At 38.6% G+C, this 18,720-nt stretch overlaps 2 protein-coding genes across 5 annotated transcripts in view; one reads left to right on the top strand and one right to left on the bottom strand.

The window, feature by feature from the left end:
* Positions 1–1,261, bottom strand: part of DARS2 (aspartyl-tRNA synthetase 2, mitochondrial) — a 31,140-nt gene extending 29,879 nt beyond the window's left edge. The window contains exon 1 of one of the 4 annotated variants that reach the window (XM_036869630.1): positions 462–1,261. In XM_036869630.1, coding sequence (XP_036725525.1) covers positions 462–582 — 121 coding nt within the window. In that variant the 5' untranslated portion in view covers positions 583–1,261. The remainder of the gene's footprint in view (positions 1–461) is intronic. The other 3 variants (XM_036869653.1, XM_036869638.1, XM_036869642.1) reach the window with 3 other exon arrangements.
* Positions 1,262–1,789: 528 nt separating this feature from the next.
* On the top strand, positions 1,790–18,644 carry CENPL (centromere protein L). Its single transcript, XM_036869666.1, has 5 exons — positions 1,790–1,923; positions 5,845–6,021; positions 9,531–9,782; positions 15,450–15,992; positions 17,983–18,644. The coding sequence occupies exons 2-5, from the start codon at positions 5,848–5,850 to the stop codon at positions 18,052–18,054; spliced, it is 1,041 nt and encodes a 346-aa protein (XP_036725561.1). The 5' UTR covers positions 1,790–1,923; positions 5,845–5,847; the 3' UTR covers positions 18,055–18,644.
* Positions 18,645–18,720: the final 76 nt, after the last annotated feature.

Raw genomic sequence — 18,720 nt, 5'->3', positions numbered from 1 at the left:
TTTGCCTTGTGTTAAGAATCTAAATATTTTTGATCACCCAGCATCTGCATTGACCTAAGACGCACTGTTCTTAATAGTGCACATTTCTTCCCCAAATGAAATAGGATCTTGGGAATTTCATAAATTTGATGGTGCAGTAACTGGTTTTAGTATGAATCTAGAGTGAAATAGTCACTTGTACATTTGAAAACCCTATTTAAAATATTCTCAAGTATGAAAGAATTTTTTAGGCTTCTTATTCACAGCATGAGCTTAATGAATAGCCTATTCACGTGGTTACTTTTCTGCTCTTTTTAAATTCCAGGGAGAAAACTACATTATAAGAAATGAAGAGGGTGAATGATGTGCTTCTACACATAAAGCTATCCAGTCGAGACTAGGGGGAAAATGGAATAAGCACTCTTGCTGCAGAGAAAAGGAGGAAGGGCTGTTCAGAGGACAAACCTCTTCACTACATTCACCTGGAATTCTCCTCTGTGAACTCAGTACCAGACTTCGGGAGAAAGAACCCCAGATCAGCTGTGTGGTCCTTCTAGTGGGTCTGGATAAACCCCTGTACAGCCGACTTAACCAACAGAACATGTTAGAGCCGCAGGATGGCGAGACGCTCAGGAATCTCACGCTGCACGTGTTGGATGGCGGTCAAAAGTCAGTTTTGGAAATACACACAAATCCCTTAAAATGTTAGTAGTTCCCACTCTCTTATATTTAAGCCCTTGTCCGCTGAACATTCAAGAGCTCGTGTCGGCAAACTAGATAAGTTTGCTCGTGTCGGCAAACTGCAAAGTCTTTGGGGCCTTTGGGGAAGTTGGGTAGGGGAAAGAACTTTTAAAATCTTTGTCCCCTCTTAACGCATCCGTTTCACTTCTATTAACAAACGAAGCTTCGGCCTGAGGTGACAAGCGTACGATTCCATACAGCAGCCAAGGCGGGACACCGCGGCCACGCAGAGGCAGCACAGGGCCGGTCAGCAGGCGCACGCCCTTCCCATCCTTCCACGCTTCCCAGAAGGTTCCCGCGGGCAGAACTGGAAAACAGGGAGGAAAATCAGCCCCGCGTTTCAAATCTCCCAAACCTGGTGACCGACCTCGGGTCTTCAGAAGGAGGAATGCAAGCAAATCCAAAATGTTTCTAGGGCCCGAAACCACACACAGATCGCCGCTGGGAGCCAAGCGCTCCTTAACCCACCCCACGAACAACCGAGATTACGGTGGAAGGAGTCAACCAGTCAGAGCACAGGGAATGCCGCCATCTTTACTACGGGCGGAAATTTGAAGGACCGTTTAGCACCGGTAGAAAAGCGCGGAAGTTAACTCCCCGCGATTAGGAAAGTAGACGATAATAGTTAGAGCGCTCCCGTGCCCTCAGTCAAAATGGCAACCGTAGTTGCTTCACTGACTTGAAATCGGCGCCATGGAGGCGTCTAGCGTCCTGCCGCAGAGCTAGTCGGGAAACGATTTTAAACTGAGGAGGCGGCTGAACGCAAGGTTGCTGCTTCTTAACGGCGGGATTTTGGAGCTGGCGTTGGCCCCTGAGGGCTCAGCTGGAGAGGGGCGAGTTGGGACACACTGTCCCTTGCCCTTTCCCTCCGTGGGCTGAAGCAGACTCCTCAGGAGCGAGGGTCGCGGAGCTGGGTGGCTGAGTCAGCGGAAATGTCCCTCCCGGCGTGAAGTGTCGGGCTCGGCTGGCGCCTGCGGGAACGGAAATCTCCTTACTGGGCCCGTTTGCGTCCGTCGTGAACCCACCTGTGGTGGAGCGAGAGGGAATTTGGGAGCGCCAGGGGTTCCTCCGGCCTTACTCTTCGCTGTCATTTTGGCGGCTGTTTTACTTCAGGGGATTTCAGTTTCGACGTAGTTTTGGATCCAGACTTGAAGAATGATTCGTGAAGGGAATGGTTGACAGCGTCATCACGGCATTTTATTGGTAAGATGCTTTGTTATTGGTCCGGGCGTGGCAGTAAACTTTGTGTTTTGCCCTGTTGTGTGGTCGTTATCTTTACAATACTTGGGGGTTTAGATGTGTTTCACACGACCTGCTTAGCATTGGCGTTAGGTGACGATGTACAAAAGTGATTTAAGTCAGGGTCCCTTCCTTCACGGACTTAGTACAAGAAAAACAACTGAGTTGTAATTGTGTGTTCTGAACTGCAAGTGCAAGAGGAATTGGCCGGAGAGCTAGCTCTGTGGATGCTTGGAAGCTTCTCCTGAGGAGATGAAACTTGAAGGATAGATTGGATTTGGTCAGACAAATGGGTTTGGAGAAGTAGTCTTAATTGGCAATAGGTTTAATAAAAAAGTCCGGGAGCAGAGGCAAACATGACAGGCATGAAGAGCAGGAGGGTGAGGAGCAGCCTAGGGGAAGGAGTGCATGTTTGGGGGTAGGGCAGTGGCTCTTTACCGTTTAAAGAATCATCTCCTGGACCTTTCTTCACCCCCTTCTCCCACCAGATACACACGCATACACCATTTTGCATCCAACCTTAGAGGGCTTTTAGATTTTGGAAAGACCCTTTGTCCATGGATCTTGGGGTAAGAACTGAAGTAGTAGAACATGAACCTGGATAGGATCAGATAATATGATCAGGTGCCTTGAAACCCAGGCAGAGAAGTTTGGGCTTCATTTATTTAGAAGATGTGTGGGATTGTTATGGCATCTCAAGCAAGGTAATGACAAGATAAAAGTGGTGTCTATGGAGAAACTAGTCATGGATTGGGGAAAGAGGTTAAGACTGGGAATAAGATAAATGGCTATAATTAAGAATGCAAGTGAAGGCCAAATCTGAGAGGGCTAGTATATATGCTTTTAAGAAATACGTCAGAATTTGATGCTAATTCGGATGTAAACGTGAAGTTGAGGGAAGAATAAAAGTTGACTAAGGAGTATTTTAAGGGGCAGGGAGGAAAATGAGAAGGAAGAGTGGAATTATTACTGAGAAACAGGGTAGTTGGAAGGGAAAGATTGATTGTGAACTAATGTTTAGCTTTAACTTAATGAGTTTGAGGACACAAAATTTTAATGTTTTACAGGAAATTGGAAATGCAGGTGCAAAGGTCTGAAAATAGAGATTTAGGAGTCATATGTAGAATGAATGTTATCATATGGAGAATGAGTGATTTCAGAGTCTGGGGAGACACGCACTGTTGGGACTGGAGGAAGGATAGGAATCAGCAAATGAGTCAGAAGGAACCATAAGAAACAAGGAGGAGAAATAATTGAGTGTCTGAAAACAACAAGGTAACAAAGTTTAGAGGAGTAAGGAGGAGCAAACTTGATGAACCAAGTATTTGGCCATGATTTTCGCAAAAATATTATTGGTAATCTTCAAAAGTGCCGTGCCTTTATAGTGATGGATTCATAAGAGAGGTTGCTGAAGATTTCCAATAAAATATTTACTAGTAAGTGGAGGCAATAGTTATATACCGTATTTCCAGGAAATTGGTCTCAAGACGAATGAGACGGATAGGATTTAAACAAAAAATTTTTAGTGTTAGGAATACAAGAATATGCTTGGCAGTGGAAGAAAAGTATCCTGTGAAGTAGAGATTAGAGATGATAGAGGTTTGAAATAAACGTGGGAGATGGTGCCCAAGGGAAATGTGAAGGGACATGGAGATCTAGAATATTGGTTGATGGATTGGCTTTAGAAAGCAAGTAAGAGGACCTCTTTCCTTACAGTTGGAAGGAAGAATATTGGGACAGTAAAATATTAAGTCAAGCTATATTTTTAACCTCTTAATTATCTGGCGGGGCAAAATTACATATTATTGAGTATGGAGTGAGAAAGTAAAATAGGTATAAACCATTTTCTAATCTTTAATGCATGGATTGGGCTATTTCACATTACTGCAGTATTAAATTACTCAAGGGAAATGTTTTCTCAAAACCAGTCCTTTCAGAGCTAGTAGTCTTTCTCTCACCTAGATAGACTTTAAAATCCTTTTGGAATTCATAGAATTTCTCTTTTAAGGAGTCAAATTTAGTAGGGCTTATTTTGCCTTGAAATTGATCCCTATTGAAAGACAGTGTGCAAGAAGGAGGTAAGAGCACCCACTCTGGTGTTAGACGGTCTCGGTCCAAATTCTGGCTCTGGCATTTTTAGCTGTATGACTTTGGCAAGTTATTTAATTTCTTTATCTTCCTATCTGTCAACTGGGAATATAATAACCCACCTCATACAGTTGTTTGAGGATTAAATGAGATAATATTTGTTAAAGGGCTTAGAAAGTTACCTGGCATATGATGAATACTCAATAAATGTTAGCAGTTATTCCAAATAACAGATTTGAAAGAAACATTCAATGTAGATGGGACTGATTAAAATTCCATTTTGAATAGACAATTCTGTATGCATTTAAAGCCAGACTGCTTTAGAGTAGCTGCTATTTAAGTTGTATGGTATATGATCTTTCTCTGGGCATTATCTGAGTTTTGAGAACTATATATTTAATTTATGGAGTTTGGTTCAAGATATAGAGTGTGTCATACTTTGACATGATGAAATTTAAATATAATGATAAATAAAGCTCTTCATTTGTGAAAAAAATTTTTGAAAGGGTAACTGTGCCACTACTTGAGAGTAATTTTTATAACTTTTAAATCATAATTCCTTTCAATTTTGGAGTTCCATGAAATACTTCTGTTCAATTAAACTAATACTTGCTTAACAATTAAACAGCATTCAACATTATACTAGGGTAATTATACAAGAAAAATACAAAGAGCATGATTTCAGTCAAAGTAGTTTAGTTTTGCTGGGAAGAGAAGAAATGCACACCAAAAAAATAGTACAGAGAAGTAGATGAATTCAGGCCAAAATGAGTGGTAGAGACTAGGTGATTGAAGAGAGCTGTGTGGGCTGGTGTATTATTAATCTCCAAAGGTTTTGTAGAATATTCTCGAGGGATTTTGTTAGACTCATTTAGAGGGCTTTTGGGCTTTTTCAAAATATTTACCCCTGAGGATCTCATTCTGTACACACACACACACACACACACACACACACACACACACACACACACACACACACACACACACACACACACACACACACACACAGCTTCCCAGAATGAGCCACTGATACAGACACAGACAGAAGTGTGTAACATAGGTATTCTGGGGGGGAAAAGGTTAACAAAACCCTACTATTTGAAAGGGGATCAAATTCACACATGGTTTTAATGGAGGTGGAATGGAAAAAGAACACTTGAGATAGGGAATACAGTTGATAAGCAAACACATGACGACAAGAATGTGTTCATGTCTAGGAGAAGTAGGATAAGGACAAGCTGAATTATGAGTTATGAATACCCAGCAGAAGAGTAGAATTTATCTCATCACTGTAAAGTTTTTTGCACAGGTGACTAATAATAAAGTACCATTTCTGAAAAATGGATTACCCTCAGATATGGAACGTTTAGTTGTGGTAATAAGACCTGGCTAAGGAAGTAGCTTTGGGAATGGATGGAGAGACTGAGGAAGGAAAAATTCAAAAGAATGTGCTTAATGATTGTTAAAAAATGAAAGTGGGAGACTACTTAAATAAATTTAAATTAACTTAGAAAATTGACAAGAATTTGAAAATGGACCAGCTAGCTTTTGGAAGGAGGACAGAAGGAGTTGAATTTAGTTTTGAACATAACTGTGTTTGAGCTATCTGTAAGATGTTCATAAAAATAGCCTATAGCCAATGAGAGATATAGGATTTGATTAAAACGTCAAAATGGGGCAGGGAGTAGGAGGGAGAGAGAAAGAATTCCTTTATAGTAGATAGAGGAATCAGTGAAACTATGAGCATGAATTAACTTTTTAGTGTTTAGAATTCTGGTTTTATTTCTTTTTATGTAGACCATGGATTCTTATGATGCACCAGAATCGACTCCTAGACAGTGTGCATCCTCAAGGCTTAAAGATTACTTTATAGGTGCCACCCCTCTGCAAAAACGATTAGAATCAGTCAGGAAGCAGACTTCATTTATCCCGACTCCACCTCGAAGGAAAATTCCCCAGTGTTCACCACTGCAGGTATGCTGTTTGTGTTCCTTTGTGTTACTAATAATTGAGAATGTCTGTGAATGAAACATTTAAATTGTTGTTACTATTTATAGTATTTTTAGTATATTCTTACTCCCTGTGGTAATAAAATAAATGAGTAACAGCTATAACAATTATTCACACTATCAGTACCATATGTTTTTTAACCTCTTTTTTTTTTTTTTAAATTCTTTCTCTTTATTTACTAGCTTTCAAAATAATGCTTGGTGTTGGTTTCCTAGCATTCTCCAGTGGTGACAAAGTTTTTGTTTTTTTGGTTGATTTTTTTTTTTAACTTTTTATTTTATATTGGAGTATAGCCGATTAACAATGTTGTGATTGTTTCAGGTGCACAGCAAAGGGACTCAGCCATACATATACATGTATCCATTCTCCCCCAAACTCCCCTCCTATCCAGGCTGCCACCTAACATTGAGCAGAGTTCCCTGTGCTATACAGTAGGTCCTTGTTGGTTATCCATTTTAAATATAGCAGTGTGTACATATCGATCCCAAACTCCCTAACTATCCCTTCCCCCCTGGTAACCATAAGTTCCTTCTCTTAAGTCTGTGAGTCTGTTTCTGTTTTGTAAATAAGTTCATTTGTATCATTTCTTTTAGATTCCACATATAAGGGATATCGTATTTCTCTTTCTCTGTCTGACTTCATTTAGTATGACATCCTCTAGTTCCATCCTTAACCTCTTTTAATTTGGGACGTTTCCACAATATTTCTTTGTCTTTTATGACATTGACATTTTTGAAGAATATGTTTCCTCCTCTTCCCTTTTTAAATAGAATATTCCTCATTTTGTATTTGTCTGATGTTTTCTCAAGATTAGATTGAAATTATGTATTGCTGGCTGGAATACTGTATAGGTCGTGTTGTATCCTTTTGGGGAATAACATCTGGTAGCACATAGGTGATGTTAATTTTGATCATCTTGTCAACGTGTTGCCCAATAATTACTGCTTTATTCCCCCCTGCAACTAATAAGCAGTCTATGGGGAGACACCTTAAGATAATACAAATATCCTGTGCCTCATCAAAATTTTGCCTCACACTTTACATCCTTCATCCATTGATATTTTTTGCCTAATCCCATCTTTATGGTGATGGTTGAAAAATAATGATTTTCCATCTCTATTTCCTCCATATTTACCAACCAGCCTTTGGCATTCTATTTTAGGCCCTTCTCATTTCTGTTCCATTTATTTATCTATTTATCAGTACAGATTCATGAATTCCTGTTTTTAAAATTTTTCTAATTCCTTACTAAATTATTTTCGTGTTTATATTGTTCCAGATTTGTCTGGTGGCAACATGCTCTGTTTTGATCATTCATAAAAAAACCCCTGTGTATAACATTAGTAATTTGTAATTTTACTGAACTATGAAATAAAGCCCCAGTCAATACAAGTTTTTTTGTTGTTTTATAAATTTATTTAATTATTTATTTATGGCAGCGTTGGGTCTTTGTTGTTGTGCGAGGGCTTTCTCTAGTTGCAGAGAGCGGGGACTACTCTTCCTTGTTGCGGAGCATGGGCTCTAGGCACGTGGGCTTCAGTAGTTGTGGCTCCAGGGCTCTAGGCACTCAGGCTTCAGTAGTTGTGGCTCGAGGGCTCTAGAGCGCAGGCTCAGTAGTTGCGGTGCATGGGATTAGTTGCTCCGCGGCATGTGGGATCTTCCCAGACCTGGGCTCGAACCTGTGTCCCCTGCATTGGCAGGTGGATTCTTAACCACTGCACCACCAGGGAAGTGCCGTCAATACAAGTTTGATGGATGCTTTTGAGTCACTTAGCAAGGAACCTGGCTGATCAGTCACTCACACTTTCCTTTTAACTTTTTCTTGTCTGTGTTGTGGGTCTAGTATCTTTTGGCATATGAGAAAATTTTTGCTTTTTTGTGAAAACTTTTTTAAAGAAAAATTACTAGGGCTTCCCTGGTGGTGCAGTGGTTAAGAATCCGCCTGCCAGTGCAGGGGACACGGGTTCGAGCCCTGGTCCGGGAAGATCCCACATGCCGCGGAGCAACTAAGCCCATGTGCCACAACTAAGGAGCCTGAGGTCTAGAGCCTGTGAGCCACAACTACTGAAGCCCATACGCCTAGAGCCCGCGCTCAGCAACAAGAGAAGCCATCGCAATGGGAAGCCCACGCACCACAACGAAGAGTAGCCCCCACTCACCCCAACTAGAGAAAGCCCGCATGCAGCAACAGAGACCCAACATAGCCAAAAATAAAATGTAAATAAAATAAATAAATTTAAAAAAAAAGAAAAATTACTAGTCCTGGTAATGAAAGTTATGGTTCTTGACCAGAAAACAGAGATTGTATATAAATTAAAGACTGGAAAAATAAAAAAACAAACATTGCAACAGTAAAAAAAAAAAAAAAAAAAAAAACTGGAATGTCCAGTTCAGTGTTTCCTTTTCTCTATGATACAAATAATTTTGCCAGATCTTTTTTTTTTTTTTTTTTGGCCGCACCACGCAGCCTAAGGGATCTTAGTTCCCAACCAGGGACTGAACCCGGGGACTGGCAGTGAAAACACCAAGTCCTAACCATTGGACCCCCCTTTTTTTTCCCCAAATCTTTCGATAGTAATAAGAAAAAAGTTTACAGCTTTTCCATGAGTACTCTAGTAAGAACAAATATTTTTGTCAAGTGGACAACTGTGGTGAAAGTTCCAAAAGATATTTGGGACTGTGGAAGTATGGACTCTATAGAAAAGTTCAATTCAGGATAAAACTAGGAGCTTATGTAGGGGTGTATGAAGACCTTCAGCACTGCTATAGTGCCAATACAAATGAAGTGTTTTGTTTTTAGTGGTCCCTGTGATTCTAATAGAGCCTGGCCAAAATACTCCTACTTATCTTTTTATTTGATCTACTGAATTAGAGTGATGGAGTGAATTTACTGCCAAACAATTTTAGAAATTACTTAATTAAAACCAATCAAATTAGATGCTCTAGGAATATAGTGGTGACTATTTTTAAACTCTATAATTTGAAGTTTCTAAAAGTCAAATATAACTGTTCATCCAATAAATATTTATTGAACAGCTGTTCTAGATGACATTGTTCTAGGTGCTAGAGATATAGTAGTGAATAAAATAGGAAAAATTCCTGTTCTCATCAAACTCATACTCTAGTAGTGAAGACAGTAAAAATCAGACAAGTACCTAATGTCAGATAGTAATAAGTGCTGTGAAAAAAATAAAGCATGTTAAGGAGATATAGAGTGACAAAGCTGGAATGGGTGCAGGTGCTACTTTAGATAGGGTGGCCTCTTGAGTGACATTTGGGCAGAGACCTGAATGAAGGAAAGGAACATGCCATGTGAACTCCCTGGGAAGAACATTCCAAAGGGAAAGTACAGCAGATGCAAAGATCAGGTACCCAGTAATGGCTTTGTTTTAAATATTTAAGATACTGTGATTAAGTTCTTAGTTACTAATGTTCCCTAATTCTTAAACTTCCTTTGTCCTGATTTTTTTTAGGAAGATGTTGATCCTCAAAAGTTTGCATTCCTTCTGCATAAACAATGGACTTTATATAGTTTAACTCCCTTATATAAATTCTCCTATACTAATTTCAAAGAGTATTCTAGACTTCTGAATGCATTTATTGCTGCTGAAAAGCAAAAAGGACTTGCTGTGGAAGTGGGAGACGACTTCAACATCAAAGTGATTTTCTCTACTCTCCTGGGAATGAAAGGAACACAGAGAGACCCTGAAGCATTTCTTGTCCAGGTATATCATATAAGCAGTACTTGCTTCCTAGGAGAAAAGAATGTGCGTTGTCTTGATTTAGAAATTGTGATATTTTCTTACTGTTTTTAAAATTCTTAAGCTTGTGATTTATAACCTATTTTATGTCTTGTTTGACCAAATTATAGTAATTAGATATGACCAACTTAAAAAAAAAGTTTCTTTCCTTTTACAATATAATCATGTTTATTTTAGAAAACTTAGAAAATACATAAAAGTACAAAGAGAGAAGTTTGAGCTGCGAAGAAGTAGGGATTCTTCTCCTGGAGCTGAGTAAAACCTACCCCTAGCTAGGGCTCCTTCCTTCTTTCCTTCCTTCCTTCCTTCCTTCCTTCCTTCCTTCCTTCCTTCCTTCCTTCCTTCCTTCCTTCCTTCCTTCTTTCCTTTTGAGGTTCTTGGCAGGCGAACCTCTGCTCTCTGTGGGCCCACAGATCTTCTACTTACACAACCCCAAAGACTTGTAGGCTTGAGGAAGTGAGGCTCCATCTGTTTGTGGAAATTTCTCTCAGTAAACTAGTGCATGGTGGTGACTCCAGAGTTTCATCCATAGTCAGTATAATGGAAAATTCTAAGACTTATGACTCTTTTCAACGTGAACTTCAGGATTATATTAGAAAGCAAAGAGCCAGAGGATTACAACCAGAGGTTTGCTTTAGAAAGGGGACAGAAGACTCTGTGTACAGAGAAAAGGACCACACTGCACCCAGACCTCCAATGCTGGAGCAGAGATTCCCCTTCAGGAGGCCCCACAAGTCCTCCAGTTCCTACAAAAGGCCGAAAACAGTGGAAAGCCACTTACCCACACTGTCCAATATTCATCACTTCCGGCAAAGACTGGAACCTGTAAATCACTGTCAGAAAAAACACGACCATTTCTTCAATAACCGGTGGTTTCCAAGCCCACCTGTGCAAGGAATGACCACTGGCCCCCACACAGCACAACACAGAGAAGAGGCCAGCTGCTTCTCAGAGGACCACACCAGTGTCCATCAGGCAGGAGATCAAGACAGAGGCTGCACTGGCAGGTCCAGGGAGAAGGGAGGAGGAGGACATGGCGATGAGGAGCAGGTATCGTGGAAGAGGAAGCACCACAGGGATAAAGAGGATGAAGATTCCCACAAAGAGAACAGGAGGAAGGCCAAAGTGGCGCCAGGAAGCACAGAGAAGTCCCAAGTACGGAAAGAAGAGCACCCATGATTGGGACACCATGAAGGAGGGAAGAAGGTCCAGTAGAGAGAAGAAGCATCCTGGCAAACATAGCACCCAGGAGTGGGACTTGTGGGATGAAGCTATCCTCGGTGGTTCTTACTGATGCTGGAGATTTGGGACCTGGATATTAAATGATTTGGATCCATTGGAAAGGCTGGATTAAATGGTATTGAAGCAATTCAATAGCCATACTTCAAAGAAAATAAAATTAGATCCCCACCTATATCAGACTCTGTTCAAATATAAAAACCCAGTTGGTTTAAAGATGTCAATTTAAAACCAAAATAGAAAAGTATTAGAAGTAAATATAGGAAAGTTGTTTTCAATCTTGGAATATGAACGGCTTTCCTGAACAAGACATGTTAGCCAGGGGCCATAAAAGAAGAAAAAATAATACATGTATTTGCAAAAACACTTAAACTCTGCATGTAGCAGAAGATTTTGTTGTACATTTTCTTAAAAACAGAAATTAAAAGCTGCATTGTGCATATGCATTGAGCAGCTCCAGAAAGATACACGAAACACTGGTAACTGGGCTCTGGGGGCAAGAACTGAGTTGGGGGAGGCGGGTAGACAGGGGTAGCTGGTAGACTAACTTTTCAAAGTGTACATTTCTATTTTGAATTTTGTACTATATGAGACTACTACCTTTCCAATAAATATTTTAAAGGTTAAAAAAAAATAAAAAAAAAGAAAGTTAAAAACCACAGTTTAACATTTTGGTATACATCTATTTGTCAATAGACAATCTGAATAGGCCTAATCCTATTAAAGAAATTGAATCAATAATTAATAACCTTCCAAAACAGAAAGCAACAGGTCCAGATGGGTTCACTAGTGAATTCCACCAAACGTTTAGGGAAGAAATTATACCAATTCTCTACAATTTCTTTCAGAGATAGAAGCAGAGGGAATACTTCCTAATTCATCCTATGAGCCCAGTATTACCCTAATACCAAAACTAGACAAAGACATTATAAGGAAATTACAGACTCCATCATGAACCTAGATATATCTATTTGGCTGTCTGTATCTATTAAAATTGCGGTCATATTGCCCATACTTCTGCATTATGGCTTTTTTTTTTTTTTTTACTAATAATCAGTGCTGTAGATAGTTACTCATGTCATTTTGAGTAACTAAGTGTAAATGTAAATTTTACGTTTTTGTAAATTTATCTGTATAATTCTATGGTTTTTAGTGGGATTAAAATCCTAGAAATAGAATTTTAGCAAAAAAGTAACATTGTTGCATATTGTGATGTATCACACCAAGTTACTCTCAGAAATGTAACATTTTACATTCCTTCCTATATGTAGTATATAAAAGTAATGGGACTGTCCTTTGATTTATTAAGAAACCAGATTTATTTTATTATTTATGCCTGCTTCTTCTGTTTCTGCTAAATTAACTCATTTTAGTCATTGATAAATTAAATTCTGAAACAGTTGAAATTTTGTTTATTTGTATAGATCAGGGGTTAGCAAACTATGGCCTGCTGCTTGGCTTTGTAAATAACGTTTTATTGGAATAGAGCCCCTTTCATTTGTTTACATATCATCTATGGCTGTTTCTGTATTACAACAGCAGAGTTGTAGTTGCTACAGAGATCACATGGCTTGCAAAGCCTAAAATATTTACTATCTGGCCCTCTGCAGAAAAAGTTTGCTGACCCCTGGTATAGATCATAGTATTGGCAAGGATCTCAGGATTACTGGGATTAGGTTCAGCAGCATGTAACAGAAAGTCTAAGTAACAGTGAATTAAAGACAATAGAGGTTTACTTGTCTTCCAAAAAAGTGTCCAGAGGTAAGCTTTTCCAGGCTGGTAAATGCTTCATGAAATTGTTAATAATCTAAGCTCCTTCTGTCCTCTCTATCATCCTTGGTGCATGGCTTCCCTCCTATGGTCACACTATAATCTAAATTGGCTCCTGGAGCTCTAAATACTATATGTAAGTTCAAGGCAAGAAGTAGGAGGAAGATGGGAAAGTCAGACAGGATGCCTGCCACTGAGTAAATCTTTAACGAGACTTGCTGACACCCAACAGTTACTTCTTTTTACATCCCAGATGGAAGGGAGACTAGAAAAAAATTTTTAGTGGGTACTTTGCCACCCCAAGTGAAAGCACTGTTTTACTGTGGAAGGAAAAATAGATACTGGGTAGATAATTAGCAGTCTCTGTCAAGTTGAAGCAGCTGATGCCCAAAGAAGTTACATGGTTTGCATGTCATCAGGCAAGCAAATATTCTTGTGAGGAATAGAAATGACCTCTTGAATTCCTAGTATAGTGTTCTAATAGTTTTCTAACTAAATCTCATTTCTTGCCAGTGCAAGAAATGAGATAAAGAGTATTAGGAGAAAGGTCAGTTAACTTGATACACCCTAATAATGATCAGGGAGAATATTACCTCTGTGGTTTTTGGCAGGGTTACAGGACTTATAGGTTATAAAAACGTGATAGACATAATACATCTGGCTTTAAGGTATTTGAAAGTCTCTTATAACTTCTTGAACAAGGAGAAAAATGGCAAAAATAATTGTTTAAATGATCATCTCTAAAGGGATATAATATAGGGCTGTGATCTTCACCTTGTCCTGGTCAAACTTTAATTAAAACTTCTATTAATATCTGGAAGGTATGTTTGTTATATAATTTACAAATTTAAAGTTTGAGGGATTAGTCAATCTGCTGGAAAATATAATCAAGATTCTAAAAGAGCTGAATGGATTGACACAGTGGGCCAAATTGAAAGAGATTAAAATTTTAATAGGAATAAGTTTACTGCCTCAGTGTAAGTTGGGGGGGGGATTTACTTATTAATAGCAAACATGAGTATGTAGGGCTAATTTATGTAGAGCTGTCAACTAAAAACCAGAAAACTATTAAGATTATATTAGTAGGAGTATAATCTAGGTTAAAGGTGGTGACAGTCCTGTAATCAGACCTTTTTGAAGTAATTATGTTCACTTACAAATGATTCCTTTGCCAAAGAATTTCAGAGAAGAGTGTCCAGATAGTGTGAGCACTTGAATGTATGTCATAGAAGGAATGGTTGAAGAAACTGGAGATGTTGACCATAGCAGTATATATGATAAGGATCATCAAAAATTTGAAGGGCTTTTTCTGTAGAAGAGAGATTAGATTAGATTTCATCTACATGCACGTAAGGAAGAAAGTAGGACCAGTGGTTGGTAACTATAGGGCCTAACATATGAAAGAACATTTTAAGTGGATAGACAGAGCTGCCTTAGGAAATAGTGACGTCTTCCTCAGTGGAATAATTCAAGCACATTGGATTTGGTGACCTTTTACAGTCCCTTCTAAAGGTTTTTTAAAAATTTTATTTATTTATTTTTGGCTGCTTTGGGTCTTTGTTGCTGCGCGTGGGCTTTCTCTAGTTGTGGTGAGCGGGGGCTACCCTTCGTTGCGGTGCACAGGCTTCGCATTGCAGTGGCTTCTCTTGTTGCGGAGCTCTGGCTCTAGGCACGCGGGCTTCAGTAGTTGTGGCTCGTGGGCTCTAGAGTGCAGGCTCAGTAGTTTTGGCGCACGGACTTAGTTGATCCACAGCATGTGGGATCTTCCTGGATCAGTGCTCAAACCCGTGTTCCCTGCATTGGCAGGCAGATTCTTAACCACTGCGCCACCAGAGAAGTCCCCTTCTAAAGTTGAGGTTTTTGTTTTACATTTTTTTAAAGTCTTTATTGAATTTGTTACCATATTGCTTCTGTTTTATGTTTTGGGTTTTTTTGGCCAGGAAGCATGTGGGATCTTAGCTCCCTGACCAGGGATCAAACCTGCACCCCCTGCATTGGAAGACGAAGTTCAAGTTGAGATTTTTTTTTTTAAATTTATTTATTTATTTATATTTTATTTTTGGCTGTGTTGGGTCTTCGTTTCTGTGCGAGGGCTTTCTCCAGTTGTGGCGAGCGGGGGCCACTCTTCATCGCGGTGCGCGGGCCTCTCACCGTCGCGGAGCACAGGCTCCAGACGCGCAGGCTCAGTAGTTGTGGCTCACGGGCTTAGTCGCTCCGCGGCATGTGGGATCTTCCCAGACCAGGGCTCGAACCCGTGTCCCCTGCATTGGCAGGCAGATTCCTAACCACTGCGCCACCAGGGAAGCCCCTCAAGTTGAGATTTTGAGATTTTTTTTTCAGGGTACTGTACCTGGTTATACCATACTGGCACCCCTTTTTGCATTTTGGTTGCACCAAGATCTTGCCATATACCATGTCTGTCCTAATAAAGAGTATTAGGAGAAAGGTCAGTTAACTTGATACACCCTAATAATGATCAGGGAGACTATTACCTCTGTGGTTTTTGGCAGGTAATACTACATATCTTCTTATTTTTAAATGTACTAATTAATGCTGAGAAGATGCACTTTAGGAGGAGATGTACTTTTGAATTTAATGAACCCGTTTGATTTTTCTTCATAGATTCTGTCAAAATCTCAATTGCCATCTGAGCACAGAGAAGGTAAAGTGTTGTGGACTGGTTGGTTCTGCTGTATATTTGGAGACAGTCTTCTGGAGACTGTTTCAGAAGATTTCACCTGTCTACCCTTATTCCTTGCAAATGGTGCAGAGACTAATACAGCCATAATTGGAACGTGGTTTCAGAAAACTTTTGACTGTTATTTCCGTCCCTTAGCAATCAATGCGTTTAATCTTTCCTGGATGGCCGCTATGTGGACTGCATGCAAAATGGACCATTATATGGCTACTACTGAATTTCTTTGGTCTGTACCCTGTAGCCCTCAAAGTCTGGATATTTCTTATGCCATACATCCAGAAGATGCAAAAGCTTTGTGGGACAGTGTTCACAAAACACCTGGGGAAGTTACCCAGGAGGAAGTTGACTTATTCATGGACTGCCTGTATTCACATTTCCATAGGCATTTCAAAATTCATTTATCAGCCACAAGATTGGTTCGTGTTTCAACATCTGTAGCTTCAGCACATACTGATGGAAAAATAAAGGTTAGTTTGAGCAAATCTAGTCAAGTAATTTTTCCTTATTGTTGCATAGTTTTCAAAATGTATGGCAATTGTATTTTCCACATTGAAGAAACACTTTGGGATGTCTGCCAATTGACGACAGTAGAGAGATTTTGTTTTATGCTTTATAAATGGTTTACTAAAAAGTCTTAAGCCTTCTATATGCAGCTTTATAGTGGAAGGATACTATACACTGTGTACCCATAGACTTTGGTAATAATATGACTTATTCTGTAGTAACTTTGAAATTTTCAGAATTTTCTTGTCAACTTTGAAATAATTATCAGAGTAACAGAGGATTTTGTGTGTTAGATAAGAAAATTAGAGTAGAAACACAGAACTAAAATATCATCTTTATATTTTAGGCTTTTCTATCCCTACTGGGAAAGAAATAATAGAGACATTGTTTTAGTGTCTATGAAGGCCTTGTTAGAGAAAGTATCAGAAATAAACTGAGAAAAAAAACAACAACAACTGAGAGTAGGCACCTAAATATATTTAAGTGTATTATATTAATATATTTAAAATATATTAAAATACAGCCACAATAAACACTCATGAATATTGGTCTTGTCACTGTGCTAGGAGTTTAACATACTTTAACTCTAATCTTTAGAGCAACCTTATAGTTAGGTGTTTTTATCTACATTTATTTTATTTTTAAAACAAGGAAGCTGAAGCCAAGATAGGTTTAAGTGACATGCAAGATAGCTTAGTAAGAGGAAGAGTCAAGATTTAAACACTTAATCTCTTAGGTTCCAAGAAGTTCATACTCTATCTTATAAGCACTATTTTAATGCTTTTCAGACTGGAGGTCACAATGCAGCAGTAGGTTAGGAAGTAATTTGATGGGAAGAAACCAGCCTTAAAAAACAAAAGAAAAATAGAGTGGAAAATATAAAAATGAGAATATATAACATGTAGTAAGGATATACATTTGCTTGTACTGGGTCATGATGTTAAATTTATTTCTTACTATGGTTCACAGTAATAAATTTGAAATATTATACTATTCCATCTTACTTTGACATTATAAAGAAATAAATTTACATGTTAGCACCTCAGAATTCAATTTCATGAAGTCCTTATATTTTAAAATTTTATTTCCATATTCTCACATTCTATTAATAAACTATATTTTAAAACTATTTTATATAATGTGTTCTTATCCATCTATGAATATAAGGGTGACCCTGTTTTATATGGTCTATTCTAAGGGCCTCTTGTAAGGATCTAAGACAGTAACTGTGGCTCCTAGGTTCAAATAATGCCATGATGAAGGTAACATTTATCAAGCACTAACTGTGCCAAGCATTATTAAGCATTTACACATATTGTCCCATTTAGTTTTCACAACAACCTATTTGCATAGGTTGTAAAGAGGAAATTGTGGCACAGAGGATAAGTAGGCTCCTTCAAGATCACACAGCTAATAAATGGAGCTGGAATTTAAACCCAGTCATCTGACTCAAAAGCTTATGCTTTTAACTGCAACACTGTACTGCCTCTCAAAAGTTTGAAATTAATGTATTAACCAGGTTTCTGCCTCTGCTTAGTTTCTACAAGACACTTTGGCATCATATATCCCTTTGAGAAGAAGGAAGCTATGGAACTCTTTCTAGAAAATGTAGACACTCAATTTGCATATAAGTCTAAGGGGTTCATAGATACTCCTTCTTCCCCCTTCTCTTTAGGCAGATAGTTAGCTTATCCATGGAAGCCAGGATAAATAAGAACCCTAGTCTAATTCCATCTAAGCACCATTGACTAATAGTTGTAAATTTATTAAAGTCAGTCATCTTTATTAAGTAAAGTCTATTTGACTTAGAACAGCAATGGTTTGGGTTTATATTCATAGCTTAGCTTGTAGATATGGAATTTAAAATAAGCCTGGAATATTTATCAAATATCAAACTGCTTTGCTATAAGTAATTGTATTTTAATTTTAAATGTCTTTTTTTTTTTTTTTCAGATTTTGTGTCATAAATACCTTATTGGAGTGTTGGCATATTTGACAGAACTGGCAATTTTTCAAATTGAGTGAGGCCTTGTGGGGACTATAAGTTATGGATTATATACCTTTTTCTCATTGACTATCTGCCTGATTGCTATGCTGAGGGGGACTGCAGGAGAAATGGGCATCTGTGCATTTGTTTTCCTCACAGTGCCTTGGAGTTACCCAGATGAAAGCCAAGAAGGATCTAGAAGAACAAAGAAGGTGGTAGTGGATGAACCACAGCCAGGTGCTCGTGTAATATAGTCCTGGTCATCTGGGATGCCAGTCTCTAGAGTATGCCGAGTTATTAATTTGTTGGCCATCTTTCTAAAAAATATATAATGTTTTATTATGTCAAAATTTTTAGGATTCAAATGAGATACCTCTAATATTGAATATTTCTGATTTGCATCTTTAAAACCTTTAATCCCTAATTTTAAGCATTTTAGACTTGTATTCAGAGAGAATTTATATGTTCTACAGACATTTTCCTAGCATCATTTTGCTGTAGAGAACCAGCAATCAAAATCCTCCCCAAAGGAAACTAAAGTTACTATACATTTTTTAAGCCACTAATACGCTTCTGTTTTTAATGCTGTTTAATTCTTATTGCAATGTTGAATTAAATATTCACTTTTAAAAGGAAGCCTTGTGTTTATCAGTGTCTTGGTGACAGATCTTTAATAAATATCTCAGGAATGGGAAGTCAAGGCT

The sequence above is a fragment of the Balaenoptera musculus genome, chromosome 1 (genome assembly GCF_009873245.2).
Source record: "Balaenoptera musculus isolate JJ_BM4_2016_0621 chromosome 1, mBalMus1.pri.v3, whole genome shotgun sequence".
In the NCBI taxonomy this organism is placed as follows: Eukaryota; Metazoa; Chordata; class Mammalia; order Artiodactyla; family Balaenopteridae; genus Balaenoptera; species Balaenoptera musculus.
The sequence above is the reverse complement of the archived record's forward strand: the minus strand, read 5'-3'. Positions and strand labels throughout refer to the sequence as shown.

Coding starts and splice junctions, on each gene's coding strand:
- CENPL (XM_036869666.1), top strand. CDS start 5,848: ATGGATTCTTATGATGCACCAGAATCGACTCCTAGACAGTGTGCATCC. Junction 6,022..9,530: donor CCCAGTGTTCACCACTGCAG/GTATGCTGTTTG, acceptor GATTTTTTTTAG/GAAGATGTTGATCCTCAAAA. Junction 9,783..15,449: donor CTGAAGCATTTCTTGTCCAG/GTATATCATATA, acceptor TTTTCTTCATAG/ATTCTGTCAAAATCTCAATT.